Source organism: Podarcis cretensis (assembly GCF_951804945.1).
Source record: "Podarcis cretensis genome assembly, chromosome: 13".
NCBI lineage: Eukaryota > Metazoa > Chordata > Lepidosauria > Squamata > Lacertidae > Podarcis > Podarcis cretensis.
The window spans coordinates 32,329,033-32,345,166 of record NC_137182.1 but is presented as its reverse complement, the minus strand read 5'-3'; the positions used below and the strand labels follow the sequence as shown (position 1 = coordinate 32,345,166).

The 16,134-nt window shown below is 39.6% G+C and overlaps 1 protein-coding gene and 1 pseudogene across 2 annotated transcripts; one reads left to right on the top strand and one right to left on the bottom strand.

The window, feature by feature from the left end:
• Positions 1–955, top strand: LOC307201554 (olfactory receptor 14A16-like; annotated as a pseudogene). The gene has a single exon. The product of its transcript is annotated as an olfactory receptor 14A16-like (transcript).
• Positions 956–3,702: 2,747 nt separating this feature from the next.
• Positions 3,703–15,825, bottom strand: LOC307201552 (olfactory receptor 14A16-like; the record flags this gene model as incomplete). The annotated part of the gene is made up of 2 exons (XM_079950825.1): positions 3,703–4,334; positions 15,441–15,825. 2 exons carry the CDS (start codon positions 15,823–15,825, stop codon positions 3,703–3,705), a joined length of 1,017 nt encoding a protein of 338 aa, XP_079806951.1.
• Between the last annotated feature and the right edge of the window lie 309 nt (positions 15,826–16,134).

Sequence of the window (16,134 nt, the reverse complement as noted above, 5' to 3'; positions counted from 1 at the left end):
ATGTTGAACCAGTCAAGAGTGAATGGATTCCTTCTGCTCGGATTCTCTGAAATTCAGGAGCTGCAGATATTCCACATTATTTTTTTTTGTCATAATGTATTTGGTGGCCTTCATAGAAAACCTTCTCATCATCACAGTCATCATCTATAGCCATCAGCTTCATACACCCATGTACTTTTTTCTGGCCAATCTGTCATTACAAGACTTTGGTTCCATATCTGTTACAGCTCCCAAGTCTATTGCAAATTCTTTGATGAAAAACCAAGCCATCTCTTACTCTGGGTGTGTTTGCCAAGTATTCTTTCTAGTTTTCTTCATGATCTCCCACTACCTCCTGCTTGGCATCATGGCATATGATCGCTATGTTGCCATCTGCAATCCACTGCATTATGAGACTGTCATGAACAAGAAAGCTTGCATTCAGATGGCAACCAGTGTTTGGATCCGTGGACTTTTCTATTCAGCAATGCACACTGGAACTACATTCACTGTGGACTTCTGCTCTAATGTCATCAATCAATTCTTCTGTGAAATCCCACAACTGCTAAAGATCTCTTGCTTTGACTCATATATCAATGAAGTCCGGGTTCTGATTCTGGGGTCTTGTTTTGGCTTTGTTTACTTTTTTCTAACTGTTTTTTCTTATGTTCAGATCTTCAGAACTGTACTGAGAATCCCATCCAGTCAAGGGAAGCAAAAAGTCTTTTCAACTTGTTTGCCTCATTTTATTGTTATCTCCCTGTTTATGGTAAGTGGCATGTTTGTCTACCTAAAGCCAACCTCCAGGTCCCCATCAGCATTTGACCTCTTGGTTTCTATGCTCTACTGCATGGTGCCACCAGTAATGAACCCGGTCATCTATAGCATAAGAAACAGGGAGCTCAAAATTGCATTCTGGAAGCTGCTTATCAATATTTTCCCCCAATTCTTAGGCAAAAACCATTTTTCATTTTAGGAAACACTTTCGGTTGCCTAGATGGCTTGCATAAGTTTTGTCCAGTCCTATGTTTGTTTACTCAGAAGTGGATATCACTACATTGGCTGGGAGTTAGTCCCAGGAAAGTGTGCATTGGATTGTAGCCTTACATTGCATGTTTAGCATTGTATTTCAGGATGACTTCCTTCTGAGGCATGTCATGCCCTGACACTGCAGTGTTTTAATTAATTAATTTTTATAATGTTTTTATAATGTTGTATTGTTTTAGTGTTGTTAGCCGCCCTGAGCCCGGCTTCGGCTGGGGAGGGTGGGATATAAATAAAATTTATTATTATTATTATTATTATTATTAAAAGGCAGGTAAGAACACACTTCAGCATTCAGGCCTTTGAGCAGGGGTGAGGTGCATTGTGATTGTTTTTAAGGGCAGTCATGTTGACCCTGCTGCTATTTGATGCTGTATGATAGAATCATAGAATTGTAGCATCGGAAGGGACCCTTAGAGTCATCTAGTCCAAGTTCTTGCAATGCAGGAAACTCAGCTAAAGCATCTATGACAGATGGCCATCCAATCTCTGCTTTGGATGCCCAGAGTGGCTGGGGAAACTCAGCCAGATGGGTGGAGTATAAATAAATTATTATTATTATTATTATTATTATTATTATTATTATTATTATTATAAAGGTCCATGGAATGAGAGCCCGCAACCTCCCGAGGGAGACTATTCCACTGTCAAACAGTTCTTCTTTTGTTTTGATGTGCTTCTTTTGTTTGAATTTATATTTTGTGCATTGTGATTTAAAAGCATTTGTTGTACCCCTGCTTGCAGATCCTTAGAAGAATTACAAGTTATAAACATATTAAATCAATAAAATTATTGCTTTGTTCTTAAGCAAAGATTTGTTCGTAAGCTGCAATGATTACTAAATCAGAAGAACTGATTAGATCACAATATTAGTAGTAGTGCCATACTGAGCTGTTATTAATTCAATTTTACTTCATGTTAATTATGCTTGTACAGTGGTAAAGGTAAAGGTACCCCTGCCCGTACGGGCCAGTCTTGACAGACTCTGGGGTTGTGCGCCCATCTCACTTAAGAGGCCAGGGGCCAGCGCTGTCCGGAGACACTTCCGGGTCACGTGGCCAGCGTGACATCGCTGCTCTGGCAAGCCAGAGCCGCACACGGAAACGCCGTTTACCTTCCCGCTGGTAAGCGGTCCCTATTTATCTACTTGCACCCGGAGGTGCTTTCGAACTGCTAGGTTGGCAGGCGCTGGGACCGAGCAGTGGGAGCGCACCCCGCCGCAGGGATTCGAACCGCCGACCTTTCGATCGGCAAGTCCTAGGCGCTGAGGCTTTAACCCACAGCGCCACCTGCGTCCCTGTACAGTGGTACCTCGGGTTAAGTACTTAATTCGTTCTGGATGTTCGTTCTTAACCTGAAACTGTTCTTAACCTGAAGCACCACTTTAGCTAATGGGGCCTCCTGCTGCTGCCGCGCCACCGAAGCACGATTTCTGTTCTCATCCTGAAGCAAAGTTCTTAACCTGAAGCACTATTTCTGGGTTAGTGGAGTTTGTAACCTGAAGCGTATGTAACCTGAAGCATATGTAACCTGAGGTACCACTGCATACAGTAGCAGTTCCCTTGTCTGTCATATGAAACTCATTCAATGCAGCCAAGTTCAACTTTTGTGGCAGAAAAGTTTTATTTTGACCTCATCTATCCATACCAATCAGAATGTTATAAATAAACCAGTATCATTTCCATTTTGAGATGTTCTTTGCCTGCACTAAAAACAAAAAAGCACCCTCAAATGCTAACTATTGCTCATAGAGTTGTTGTTCCCTTGAAGTTGGTTGATTGACTATACAATTTTGTAAGATCTTTGCTTTCCAATGCATCCCCCGCAGGAAGTACAAATGGGCACCTTGACCAAGTCAGATTGCCAACCTCTCAGACCTGTAGTTTTTAGGCACAGGACAAGTGGAAGCGGGGATAAATCCTAAGCCTAATTCCAAATAAGTTATTTAAGACAATGAAAACAAAACAAAATTAAAAAATATACAAGATATAAAAGAGGTTATGGAAAGAAGAGGAATGAAAGCATCAGAGGTTGATGTACAGAAGCAGTTTGAACTAACCTTTGCCATGCTGCACATCCTTAGAGGGAGGGCGTTTAGAGTTCCAATGGTCCTTAGTGCTCTGACTAATAGCAGAGACTTAATATGACTCCATTTGATTCCACAGTCCAAGCCCTCAATATGTCAAAACAATATTTGTTCTCCTCTTTAATGAAAAACACTGTCCCAACTCAGTGAAAGGACATCACAGCAAGAGGAAGACAAGCCTAACCCCATTCACTAGCCAGAGGAACAGTAGCTTCAAGAAGCTTGCTTCTATGCTCACTATCAGAAAGAATACTCAGTTCAAATTGCCATTTCCATGTTCTGGGTCAACAGAGGATGAGGGAGATATGTCCTGTTCCCATCCATCTGGCAGGGGATTAAAGTCTGCTGGGTTGAGTGGGTGTTCAGCCAGTTGTAGGCTGCCTTGGAAATTATTTCCCACAGTTCAGTTGAACAAACTGCACAGTAAATATATTAATGTAAGACCAATTCAACAGGCTACGTGATCAGAGAAGTGAAGTGTAAACAGTACAACTGAGCTAGGGAAATTCAAGAAGATATTGTGACACAGGGGGAATTTTGAATCTACATGTCTAACAAGGACAGTGTGTTTTAGGAGCTCCCTATGATTCTACTCACAGAGAGAGATTTCCTGTTTTCAGAATAAGCCTGGAAAAGATATTCATAGAAGAGGGCTTCAAACCCAACAGCTTTGATAAAGAATTTTTAATCTCCTTATTCCGCATGCTGTAGATTATTGGATTGAACATGGGTGGTACAATGGTATACATCACAGTTAAGGCAATGTCCAGAAATGAAGGGGTTTTAGAAGGAGGCCTGAAGTAAGCAAAACTTCCTGTGAAACAAAATATGGAGAAGACCACAAGGTGGGGAATGCAAGTGGAGAAGGCCTTTTTCCTTCCCTGAATAGAAGGAATTTTCAGAACGGCCATGAAGATGTGTATATAAGTGATAACAATGAAGGCAAAGCAGCCAGCCAGCAGGATTATACTCACCACCAAAACTCCAATTTCTATTAGGTATAAATTAGAACATGCAATTGTAAGTAACTGTGGGACCTCACAGAAAAACTGGTTGACAATATTTGAGCAGAATGGAGTTGCAAAAGTTGCACTAGTGTGCATGACTGCATAGAGAAGGCCAGCGACCCACACACCAGCAATCATTTGAGTGCAGAATGTCCTATTCATCACCATTTCATATTGTAATGGATTGCAAATGGCGACATATCGATCATATGCCATGACTGTAAGGAGAGCAATATCAGATGATAGAAAGAATAGAAGTGAGAGGACTTGAGCAGCACATCCTGCAGAAGAAATGTGTCTGTTATTCATGAGAGAATTGGCCATGGAATTAGGAATAGTGACTGAAACAGTACCTAGGTCCTGGATGGCCAAGTTCATCAGAAAGAAATACATGGGAGTGTGAAGTTTCTGGTCAAAGGTGACTGCAGATATTATGAGAAGATTCCCTAATACAATTGCCAGGTACAATACCAGGAACAGAGAGAAGTGTAGAATCTGCAGTTCCCGTATTGATGAGAACTCAAGGAGTAGAAAGTCAGAGACAGAAGATTTGTTGTCTTTTTTGGCATTCATGACTAAAATGCTTGCTGAATCTGAAAAAAAGAGATAAACGTTAGATTAAATCATCTTTTGAAAACAAATATTGACTCTCTATAGATAATACATCATTCTCTTAAAATAAACTACTATTGTAGTAGATGGTGCTGCCCGTTACAACCAGTTTTGTCATAGCACATCATTCAAACCAAGACTAGTGGTTAAGCTCTCTCCTCCAGGGGAGCCCGGCCAGCCAAAACGCCACTTGGGTGAAAACCAGATGCCCCTCCTCCAATACTTGTAGAGAGACACAGAGATGCCTGATTCACACACACACACACACACACACACACCCGGCAACACCCATGCTATGCCCCTGACACCATTGTCCGGGCACAATGTACATTGAGTTAAAAAATATACAATAAAGATAAAAACAGTTAAAACTTGCTGGAAGAATTGGGCCCAGAATACTGAATACATGCCTCCTGCTGAATATAAGCCATGTGTTTGAGCCATGTAGAACCCCTAAGAGCTATTCCTTCAAAGACCCCACTGATAAAACTAGAATATTTGGAATCAGGCTATCCTAAGCCCAAGTTGTGGTCGTCATTGGAAATTAAAACACGAACATTGAATTGGACCCTGTATCATTCCGGTGGTCATCGCCCTATGTTTATGAGTTAGTTACTTCAGTTTTGATACTGAATTACAGGATCAAAATATGCTTTGTAAATATGGAGGTATCAGTGAGAGGCATCTGCGCTCTGCATATTGTGATAGTATTGATTGCAGCAGTCATTGTATCACCACCCTGTTCATTGTTTTATTGTTGTCGTCCCCCCCTACACAGGCAGGCAGGCAGGCAGCACCATGTGCCTTTGCTTGACTCCAGTGTGGGGCAGGTTGCACTGGTAGTGTCAGTAACAAGGGATGGGCTGCCCACTTGCTCATGCAATGCTGCTGCATGGTGACATGAATGTACAAATGTGCATGGAGAGATGCTCACAGCTCCTTTACTCATGCCCAGATCATTTTGCTGCCACACTGTACTAAGCTAAGACAAAGTGCTTAAGCTTTCTTCTCACTCACTAGGAGCTGAAATGAAGGTTTGCTCCTGGTTACAGCTCATGGTTAGTGAGGAAAAAGCTTAATCATTAGTCCTGGTTTGAATGATGTGCTATGACAAAACTGGCTGTATCTTAAGATGGCAGTAAAAAGAACCACACAGGAGCAAAGCGACTATAATCTTCTTTCCAGGAGGTTGCACATTTGTGAAGTCTCACTAAGATAAGATTTGGCTTAGCGTGTCATGGAAACCAGGTCATTCATTGGGTATTCTACATGCAGTCTATATAGTTTTCAAGAGAGACCACAAAGCAAGCAGGATTTCACATTCTGCACAATGCACTATAGAAATATGGCTGCACATTTGTGCATTCTCACTGTTATAAGCAAAAAGCAGAGACTCAGTTTTGAGGTGATCATGCAGGGAATCCATGCTTAAGACACAATAAAAAAGTAATTGGTTTGTGCTCTGCCTACCAAATCAGCAGGAAATAGATAAGCTCCAATACTTTGAAAGGGGAGTAAAGGGCTTGTAGTTAGATGAGTTGTCTTTTATCTATCTCTCTGACCTTGAAGAAGAGATTTGTGGATTGATGAGAAATTCCCCACATCTGCATTCCTGTTTACAGGACTAATAACCCTTTTGTTCTGTTGAATGGTGTAACAGGGAGTCCTTGGAGTATCCCACAATCACCTAACCTTGACTCCCATAGGTTCAGGTCAGGGGTCACAAGCAAGAGACTTCAGCCAAGAGATAGAAGCAAAACAGCAGCCAACAGACCTAATATTTATTGTTGCAGCAAAACTTCCCACTACCACAAAGACAAAGCAGCCAGAAACACCAAACAATGATTACATCAGTTTTTAAAAGTTTCCGAAAGTTTCCCATAGTACATTTCCAGAAGCATCATCAAGACAGCATAGATATGTCACAGAAAAGGTGTGGTCTCAAGTAGAACCTGAGATCCAGGCATGCCCCTGTTAATCAAATATAGTCTTTCACACTTAGTTCATCACAGTACAAACGGAAGTATTTACAGTTCCTTGGTCCCTGAATAAAGACAAATACACCCCTTTGTCTTGTCTGGGCTTCATCCCACTATGAGGTGGGTAGGCATGGTGATTTAGATGGTTATCTGTCTGACACTCTTGGGGCAGGATATCACCTGTCATGTCTCCTTAGGAAGGCCTTGCAGACGTGACTGTACATATTGGGGATTATGGTGGGCTCACTAACCACTCCCCTTATACCTCACTTCCCTGGGTCCTAAATGCCATTGGAACTGAGAAGACTGATACAACAAGTGATTTCTTATGAATTTGTAAAGTTTTCCTATTGAGCCATTTAGCTGTGAATTGCTACATTTGGTACTGAGACTTCCCCTGTTTTCCTTTGTTGGAGGTGTGGGGCTCAGCATTGAGTCATGGGCCCCTTCTGCAAACTGAGCTGAGCTTCCCTGGCAGATGCAAAGCCTTTGCAGATATGTTGCTGTTATTCATTTTCTCGACATTAAGGGCTGCTGTCATGGATCTGGAGCCTCTGACCAGACAGGCACCTTGTGAATGGAGCTTTGAACCTAAATGAATGATGTTTTGGTAATGTGCAGCAAAGACAATTTGTCCTTGCCTCATGATGAGACAAGCCTCAGGTGTGTGTGTGTCTCAGCCTCTCCCATCCAATTTCCCTGTAACAACGGTCTGTTCGATTGATCAATCCTGATGTTTGTGTGGCCTCATTCCTCAATGTTGTTGAATAAAGGGACTCAGGGAGCGCTGGGTGGGTATTTTCCTCACAACATCACTAAGCTAAGGTTTGGCTTAGTGTGTCATACAAACCACAGGCCATTTTGTAAGCTAAGTGCAGTCTATATAAGCTTTATGAGGCACCATCTACCAAGCAGAATGTCCTATTCTACACAATACACTATAGTAGTATTTTCTTCATTCAGCTTTTAAAACAACTACCCAGGTGATTACTAAAATTAAAAATATGTAAATAACTTACTCTTTTTCTTAACAGAAAGTAAATTTCCAGATGAAATTTCTTTACCACTTCAGGGTCCTTTGTATTCTTCCAGCCATTCATAAAACTTGTTCCTTTCTTCTTCTTCTTTTAAGTTCACCCTCTCTTTTTCTTTCTGAGATGGTGGAAATATTTGTGTACTCTTGCAGAATGATGCTTTTACTATGTAGTGGGAAATTATTCTTATAATATTTATATTCCTGGGAGTATGGTCTCAGAACCTCAACATAAACAATTGTGTTCTTGGAAGCTTGGACTCAGGAGCTCAACACAAAACAACAGTAGCATTTCTTGAGACTTGGTCCCAGGAGTCTGACACAAATAATCAATTGAGGTTCCTAAATAAATATTAATTGTCTGGCCCATTACTTCTGATAATAGCTCTGTATAGTTACAGGAGAATAATTAAAAAAAGAAGAAGCCAACATGATCACTAAGTTCTTCTCAACCACTGCTTCAAATGCATTTAATGCATTAAAAGGTTTAAAAGCTAAGTGTGATATCATTCATATAAATGAATGGCATGTGGTTGAGGTTAGTGGCCTTTCCTGACAAATCCACTAAATCTAACGGCACACCTAGGCATACCATGCAATCAGGCAAACAAAATTGTTTTGTTTTTTTTAATTTAATTTTTATTGATTTTCAATACAAGTTGAAAAGCAAAACAACACACACATATAAACCAACGCACACATATCAACCAACAAAAACGAAAAACAAACAAACAAACAAACAAACAAAAAAAGAAAAAGGAAAAACAAAACACACCAATAAACCCATACATATATCCAATTACAACATTACATTAAGGACTTCCCTCCATCACGGTTTGAGCTCTATTTTAACCTTATCTCCCTGCAGTTTGTTTTTACCATCTGTATCAATACCTCTCAGGCTTTATATTGTACCTACTGTAATTTTAATATTTCCTATATTTTTTTCTATATATGTAAAGAATTTATTCCAATCAATAATAAATTTAGTATTTTTCTGGTGCCTGATCTTCTGTGTCATCCTTGCTAGCTCTATATACTCAAATAATTTGGATTGCCATTCTCTAATAGTTGGGATATTGGGGGTCTTCCAGTTTTGCGCTAAAAGTAACCTGGCCGCTGCCGTTGCATATTGGAACATGGTTTGGTCTTCTCGTCTTATCTCCTCCCCTACCATTCCTAAGAGGAAAGCTTCAGGTTTTTTAGGGAAAGTGTATTTCAATATTTTTTTTAGTTCATCATAAATATGTCCCCAAAACCTTCTCACTTCTCTACAGGCCCACCACATGTGAAAGAAGTCGCCCTCTTTTGATTTGCATTTCCAGCAAGTTTTGTCCCCGGTCTTGTACATTTTTTCCAATTTCACAGGGGTTATATACCACCTGTACATCATTTTTTGTAAATTTTCACGGAGTCCAACACATGCTGTAAATTTCATATCTTTGTTCCAGAGTTTCACCCACCTATCAAATTCTAAATTATATCCGAGGTCTGTGGCCCATTTGATCATAACTTCCTTCACTTCTTCATCCTTGGTGTCCCAATCTAGTAGTTGATTATACATTTTAGAAAGGAGTTTAGAATTTCCTTCTATTATTTCCACCTGATATCTGGACTTTTTCTCACTCATCCCTATTTTTTTATGCTCGTTCCATAACGCATTAATTTGATAGTATTGCAACCAAGTTGTTAATTTGTCTTTAATTTCCTCATAAGGTCTGAGTCTCCATCCTTTATCTGATCTTGTCAATAGCTCCTCATAAGTCCATCTTTGTCCTTCCATGTTAGTTTTTTTAATTATGATTATATCAATTGGTGACAGCCACCATGGGGTGTCCTTTTCTATAAGTCTCTTATTTCTGTTCCATACTTCAAGCAGCGCTCCTCTAAAGATATGGTTGGCAAATCCTTTATGTGCTCTCTCCTTATCCTGCCATAAATACGCATGCCAACCAAATCTAGCATCGAATCACTCCAAATCTAACAAGTCCGTGTTTTTCAACGCAATCCAATCCTTGATCCAACACAAACATGCGGCCTCATAGTATAATTTCAGGTTCGGGACCGCAAACCCTCCCCTGTCTTTACGGTCTGTGAGTAGTTTGAATTTGATTCTTGCTCTTTTGCCCTGCCAGATAAATCTGGACAGGGTTTTCTGCCAATCTTTGAACAGCTTCGTGCCCCTAATCACCGGGATGTTCTGAAATAAAAACAGCAGCCTTGGAAGAATACTCATCTTAGTTACTGCCATCCTCCCCGACCAGGAGAGTTTTAGCCGGCTCCATGTCTCTAAATCCTTTTTAACTTCTTTCCAGGTCTTTATGTAATTAAAGGTAAAGGTAAAGGTACCCCTGCCCGTACGGGCCAGTCTTGACAGACTCTGGGGTTGTGCGCCCATCTCACTTAAGAGGCCAGGGGCCAGCGCTGTCCGGAGACACTTCCGGGTCACGTGGCCAGCGTGACATCACTGCTCTGGCGAGCCAGAGCCGCACACGGAAACGCCGTTTACCTTCCCGCTGGTAAGCGGTCCCTATTTATCTACTTGCACCCGGAGGTGCTTTCGAACTGCTAGGTTGGCAGGCGCTGGGACCGAGCAGCGGGAGCGCACCCCGCCGCAGGGATTCGAACCGCCGACCTTTCGATCAGCAAGCCCTAGGCGCTGAGGCTTTAACCCACAGCGCCACCTGCGTCCTCTTTATGTAATTATCTTCCACTAAATTTATGTTTTTCGTAGAAATCCAAATACCTAGGTATTTCACCTTTTTCACAACCTTAATTCCCGTTTTTTGCTCAAGCTGGTTTCTTTGATCTTCAGATATGTTCTTTGTTAACATCTTGGTTTTAGCCTTATTCAATTTAAAGCCAGCCAGTTTCCCAAATTCTTCCAACAGCTCTATGACTTTATCGATATGCTCTACGGGATCTCTTAATGATATTACCAAGTCATCCGCGTAGGCTTTTAGTTTGTATTCCTTCTCTCCAATACTAATTCCTTTTATTACCGGGGTTTCCCTTATTTTGTTTGTGATTATTTCTAACACCATAATAAACAAAAGGGGAGACAGGGGGCATCCCTGTCTTGTACCTTTCGAGATCTCAAACGAATTAGTTAAGTTATTATTAATAATCAACTTGGCTTTCTGACCCGAATATATTGCTCTTATACCCTCCATAAATGGCCCCTCCATTCCAACTCTCTGCATACATTTTAGTAGAAACTGCCAGGATACATTATCAAATGCCTTTTCAGCATCGATAAAGATTAAGGCTGCCGGGATGTCGATCTTAAGTTCCAGATATTCAATAACATTTACTATATGTCTTACATTGTCTTTTAGGTATCTATTTGGTAGAAAACCAGCTTGATCTTTGTGGATAGATTTGGATAAATATTTCTTAAGCCTATTAGCCATTATTTCCGCAAAGATCTTATAATCGTTATTAAGTAATGATATCGGTCTATAGTTTCTGATATCCAACTTATCCGACTCTGGTTTCGGAATTAAAGTTATGTAGGCCTCCTTCCAGGAGTTAGGCATCCTTCCTCCTTGTAGGGTGTTATTCATTACATCACGAAGGACCGGAGCCAGATGTTCTTCTAAGACTTTATAATATTTTTGTGACAGACCATCCGGTCCTGGTGCTTTCCCTGGCTTCATTTTTTTAATTGCGTCTTTAACCTCGTCTGTTGTTATTAATTTATTTAAATATATTTTTTCTTCATCCGTCAGCTGCTCTCCTTTATTTCTCTTCAGGTAATTTTCTATTTCTACTGGCTCTTCATCTTCCTTTTTGTAGAGATTTTCGTAAAATTGTAAGAATTTTTCCTCTATTTTACCGGGGTCTTCTAATATTTGCTCTCCTATTTTAATTTTGTTAATTACATTCTGATTTTTCCTTTTTCTTAGTTGCCACACCAATAAACGCCCCGTTTTGTTTGCAGATTCAAAATATTTTTGCTTCATTGATTTAATTCTCCATTCTACTTCTTGGCTTATTAGTGTCGAGTATTCTGTCTGTAACACTTTAGCAATTTGTTTAGTCATCTCGTCCCTCGGGTCTATTATTAGTTTTTCCTCACAGTCTCTTAATTGTTTAAGTATTTCATCTTTCTTTGCTTCTCTCAGTTTTCTTCTATAGCTGTTCTGTTGTATTAAAAATCCTCTTAACACCGCCTTACTCGCATCCCAAACTATATCGATTTTTGTTTCCTTATTCAAATTTATATCATAATATTCTTTCAGAGTGTTTCTAGCCTTTTCAATTATTTCATCAATTTCAAATAAATATTCATTCATTCTCCATCTATATGGGCCCAATGATTTACCTTTTATTTCCAACATAATTGGGTTGTGGTCAGAGAGGGTTCTAGGTTGTATTTCACATTTCGTTGTTCTTATCGATAGTTCTCTTGAAACCCATATCTGATCAATTCTGCCCCAACTCTGATGAGGTTCTGAGAAATGCGTGAATTGTTTCACTCTTGGGTTTTTATATCTCCAAATGTCAATTAGATCTAAATTCATTTGGAGGTTATCAAAAGCCTTTGGGAGTTTCCCTTGGTTCCCTTTCCTCTTTTTCTCATTTCTATCTAACTCTGGTGAGGGGACACCATTCAAATCTCCCAGCAGAATTAATTTATGATTTTCTAGTTCTAATAGCACTTGTTCCAGTTTTTGAAAAAAATCCGCTTTATTTGTATTGGGTGCATACACGGTCACTATGTTAAGTTTTTCCCCTTGATAGTTGATTTGGACCCCCAGAATTCTTCCTTCGGTATCCTTACATATTAATCTTGGGTCCCATTTCTCTTTCACGTAAATCACCAGCCCTCTCTTTTTATTTACGTCCGAATTAATAAATTCTACTCCTAACCTTTTGTTTATCAATATATGTTTGTGTTTTTTAGCTACATGAGTCTCTTGCCAGCAAATTACATCATAGTTTTTATTCCTCACAACTTTCTCTACTTTATTCCTTTTTGATTTTTCATTCAAACCGTTTACATTCCAAGTCATAACATTCAATGGCATTGTTAATACAAGTTCTATTTAATCCGTCGAAATTTTCAAGTTTAAGTTTTTGGGCTTCCGTTCCCAGGGTAATTTTCCTCTTCCTCTTCCTCACTTCCCACCACTCCCTCTTCCTTTTCTATTTCTATTCCTTCTTCTTCCGCTTCGTTTCCTTCCTGTCTCTCCTGTCTTTCCTTCCTCTCCCTCTTTCTTTTTTTCCCCTCTCTTGATCCCTCTCTGTCTCTTATCCTGTCTTCTACCTTGCCAAGCTCTTTCTCATACCTTCTCAAAAAATTTTCCACCTCCTGGGTATCTGTCAGTTTAAATCTTTTGTCCTTAAAAAAGAAGGTAATCCCCTCAGGGAATTCCCATCTATATTGTATGTTATTTCTCCTCAAAACCCTGGCTATCTGTCTGTATCCTTCTCTTTTACGCAGAAGCCTAACTGGTATTTCTTTTAACACAATAATTGATCTATCATCAATTATCAGTTTTTTATGATAACTGGTTTTTAGTATTAAGTTCTTCATTTCGATTGAATTTAGAATTACCAGACAGTCCCCAAGGTGTTTTTTAGACCTGTGTTGCTGGACTCTTGTTTTTACTCTAAAGGCATTCTCCATTGTGCTCGCCACTTCTTCCTCTTCCAATTCTAGCCATTTAGCTAACTCCTTAGTCATCTTTTCTTTTATATTCTCTTTGGTTTCCTCCCCTATTCCTCTGAATTTAAGATGAAGATATTTCTGTCGCATTTCTGTCATCGCTAAACTGTCCCATATTTGTTCCTGTGTTTTGTTCATTTCTCTCATTTCCTCCTTTATCCTTTCTGTTTCTTTTTTCTGTTCTCTCATCTCTTTTTGAATTTTTTTGTTAGTTTCCTCACATATTTTTGATTTAACAGATAAATCTTGAATTTTTGCTGAGAGTTCTCCTACTGCTCCTTCTATCTTCCTGTCTATTAATTCCTGTATTTCTCCCATTTTTTTTTTCCATATGAGTTTCATTTTGTTTAAACTCTTCCTTAATTTTCAGCCATAAAATATCTAGATCCTTGATCTCTTCTTGTCGGGATGGCTTTCTTTCACTTGGGGTCCCCCCCGCTTTTTCCCCATCTTTGCCCCACATTGTGTCTCCGTTTTCACGTATTTTCTTTTATACAAGTTCTCTCCCTTAGAGGGCTCACAATCTTTTCTCTTTCTTGTATAAACTTAAACCTCTGCCCCTTCCAAAAGGATATAGGGGATTATTCTATTCTCCAAGGCATACCATGCAATCAGGCAAACAAAATTTTGAATGGTACATCTAAGCTGGAGGAATGCAAGATGCCCATGTAACACAGGAAATATTTTGAATCTGCATATCTAAATTTATCTGGAAGTTGTAACTGGGCACAACATCTCAGTAGTTCCCTATGATTATAGTGTTACTGTGGTTGTGTGCCACCCCCAATCTCTGGCTGAGCAGTAACAATACTCCAGAGGGTTCTAGACACTCTCCCAGAGTCTGTGTTCCTTTGCAGAAAATGAGGCACAATTGAGTCTCTATTGTCTTTATGATATTTAGTTTATTTTATACATATATAAAACCTTTAGCCTTCAATGGAGTGGCACACAGCAGCAGCACCCCATAACATGCAAGCTTAATCTATGGCAGCATCACCAGAATCCTTGTCTTCTGCAGCCTATGTTGTAAGGCACATTCAAGATGTTGTCTTTTCCCACTTCTTCCTTACAGTTCACCTAAGTTCTGGTCTCATTTTGTAACACAGGAGAAGGTCTCTCCTTTGGCATTCTATTTATTACCTCAAAAGTGTCTAGCATTTCACACTTATTCACACTTTGCCCTTTGATGCTTTGAACTGCTAAAGAATAATGCCCTCCAGGTGTTCACCTCACACAAAAATTAGTCTACTACATAACCCAGGAAGTGTGCCCACTTAACCAGCTTTACATGTGTTTAATACGGAGGCTTTCCAGAGAGTACACTATACTTCTTTCTAGTCCTAATACACTAGGAACTGGTCATTTTCAGGTTGTAAATCCTAATATTTACTGAACCTAAGCATTGGTACCACAGATCTAGAACAATACTTAGAGAGATTTCACCTTTTCAGAATAAGCCAGAAAGAGATATTAACAGAAGCTTGCCTGAAACCCAGTAATTTTGATAATGCATTTTTAATCTCTGTATTTCTCATACTGTAGATTATTGGATTGAACATGGGTGGAACAAAAGTATACATCAAAGTTAATGCAAAGTCCAGATCAGATGGAAGTTTAGATGGAGGCCTAAGGTAAGCAAAACATCCTGTGAAACAAAATACGAAGAAGACAACAAGGTGGGGTATGCAAGTGGAGAAGGCCTTTTTCCTTCCCTGAACAGAAGGAATTTTCAGGACAACAGTGAAGATGTGCACATAAGTGACAACAATGAAGACAAAGCAGCCAGTCACCATGATTACACTCATCACCAAAACTCCAATTTCTGTTAGGTATAAGTTTGAGCAGGCAAGTGTAAGTAAATGTGGGATCTCACAGAAGAACTGATTGACAATGTTTGAACAGAAAGGTGTAGCAAATGTTGCACTAGTGTGCATGATTGCATTAAGGAATCCAGTGACCCACACACCAGCTACCATTTGTATACAGGCTGCCCTGTTTATCACCATTTCATATTGGAATGGATTACAAATGGCAACATAGCGATCATATGCCATGACTGTAAGCAAGGCGGTATCAGATGATAAAAAGAAAACGAATGAGAGGACCTGAGCAACACATCCAGTGTAAGAAATATGCCTGGTGTTCATGAGAGAATTGGCTATGGATTTGGGGATAGTGACTGAAACAGCAACTAGGTCCTGTATGGCCAAGTTCATCAGAAAGAAGTACATGGGTGTGTGAAGGTGATGGTCAAAGGCTACTGCAGAGATAATGAGAAGATTCCCGAATACAGTTGCCAGGTACAATACCAAGAAGAGGAAGAAGTGTAGAATCTGCATTTCTCGGATTGCTGAGAACTCCAGGAGTAGAAATTCAGAAACAGAGGATTCATTACCTATTCTTGCATTCATTACTATAATGCTTGCTGCCTCTGGAAAAACAAAAACACGACAACAGGAAGTTCAACATCAGTTATTGTTTTTGAGCTTTATTGGCATAAACATTTAAAGACTGGTTTAAATCCTCTTCTGATAACAAATATTTAATACTTTGGAAGAGCTTTTGTGAGATTTAGAAGGTAAGAGAAGGAAGTAGAGAAAAAAATCTAATAACAAATCTTCATCAAAGCAGGAGTTAGCTTTTAATTCTTTATAGCTCATACACCATTATTTTAAAATAAAATACTATTATTTTAAAACTGGATGATGGTGCTGCTCTCA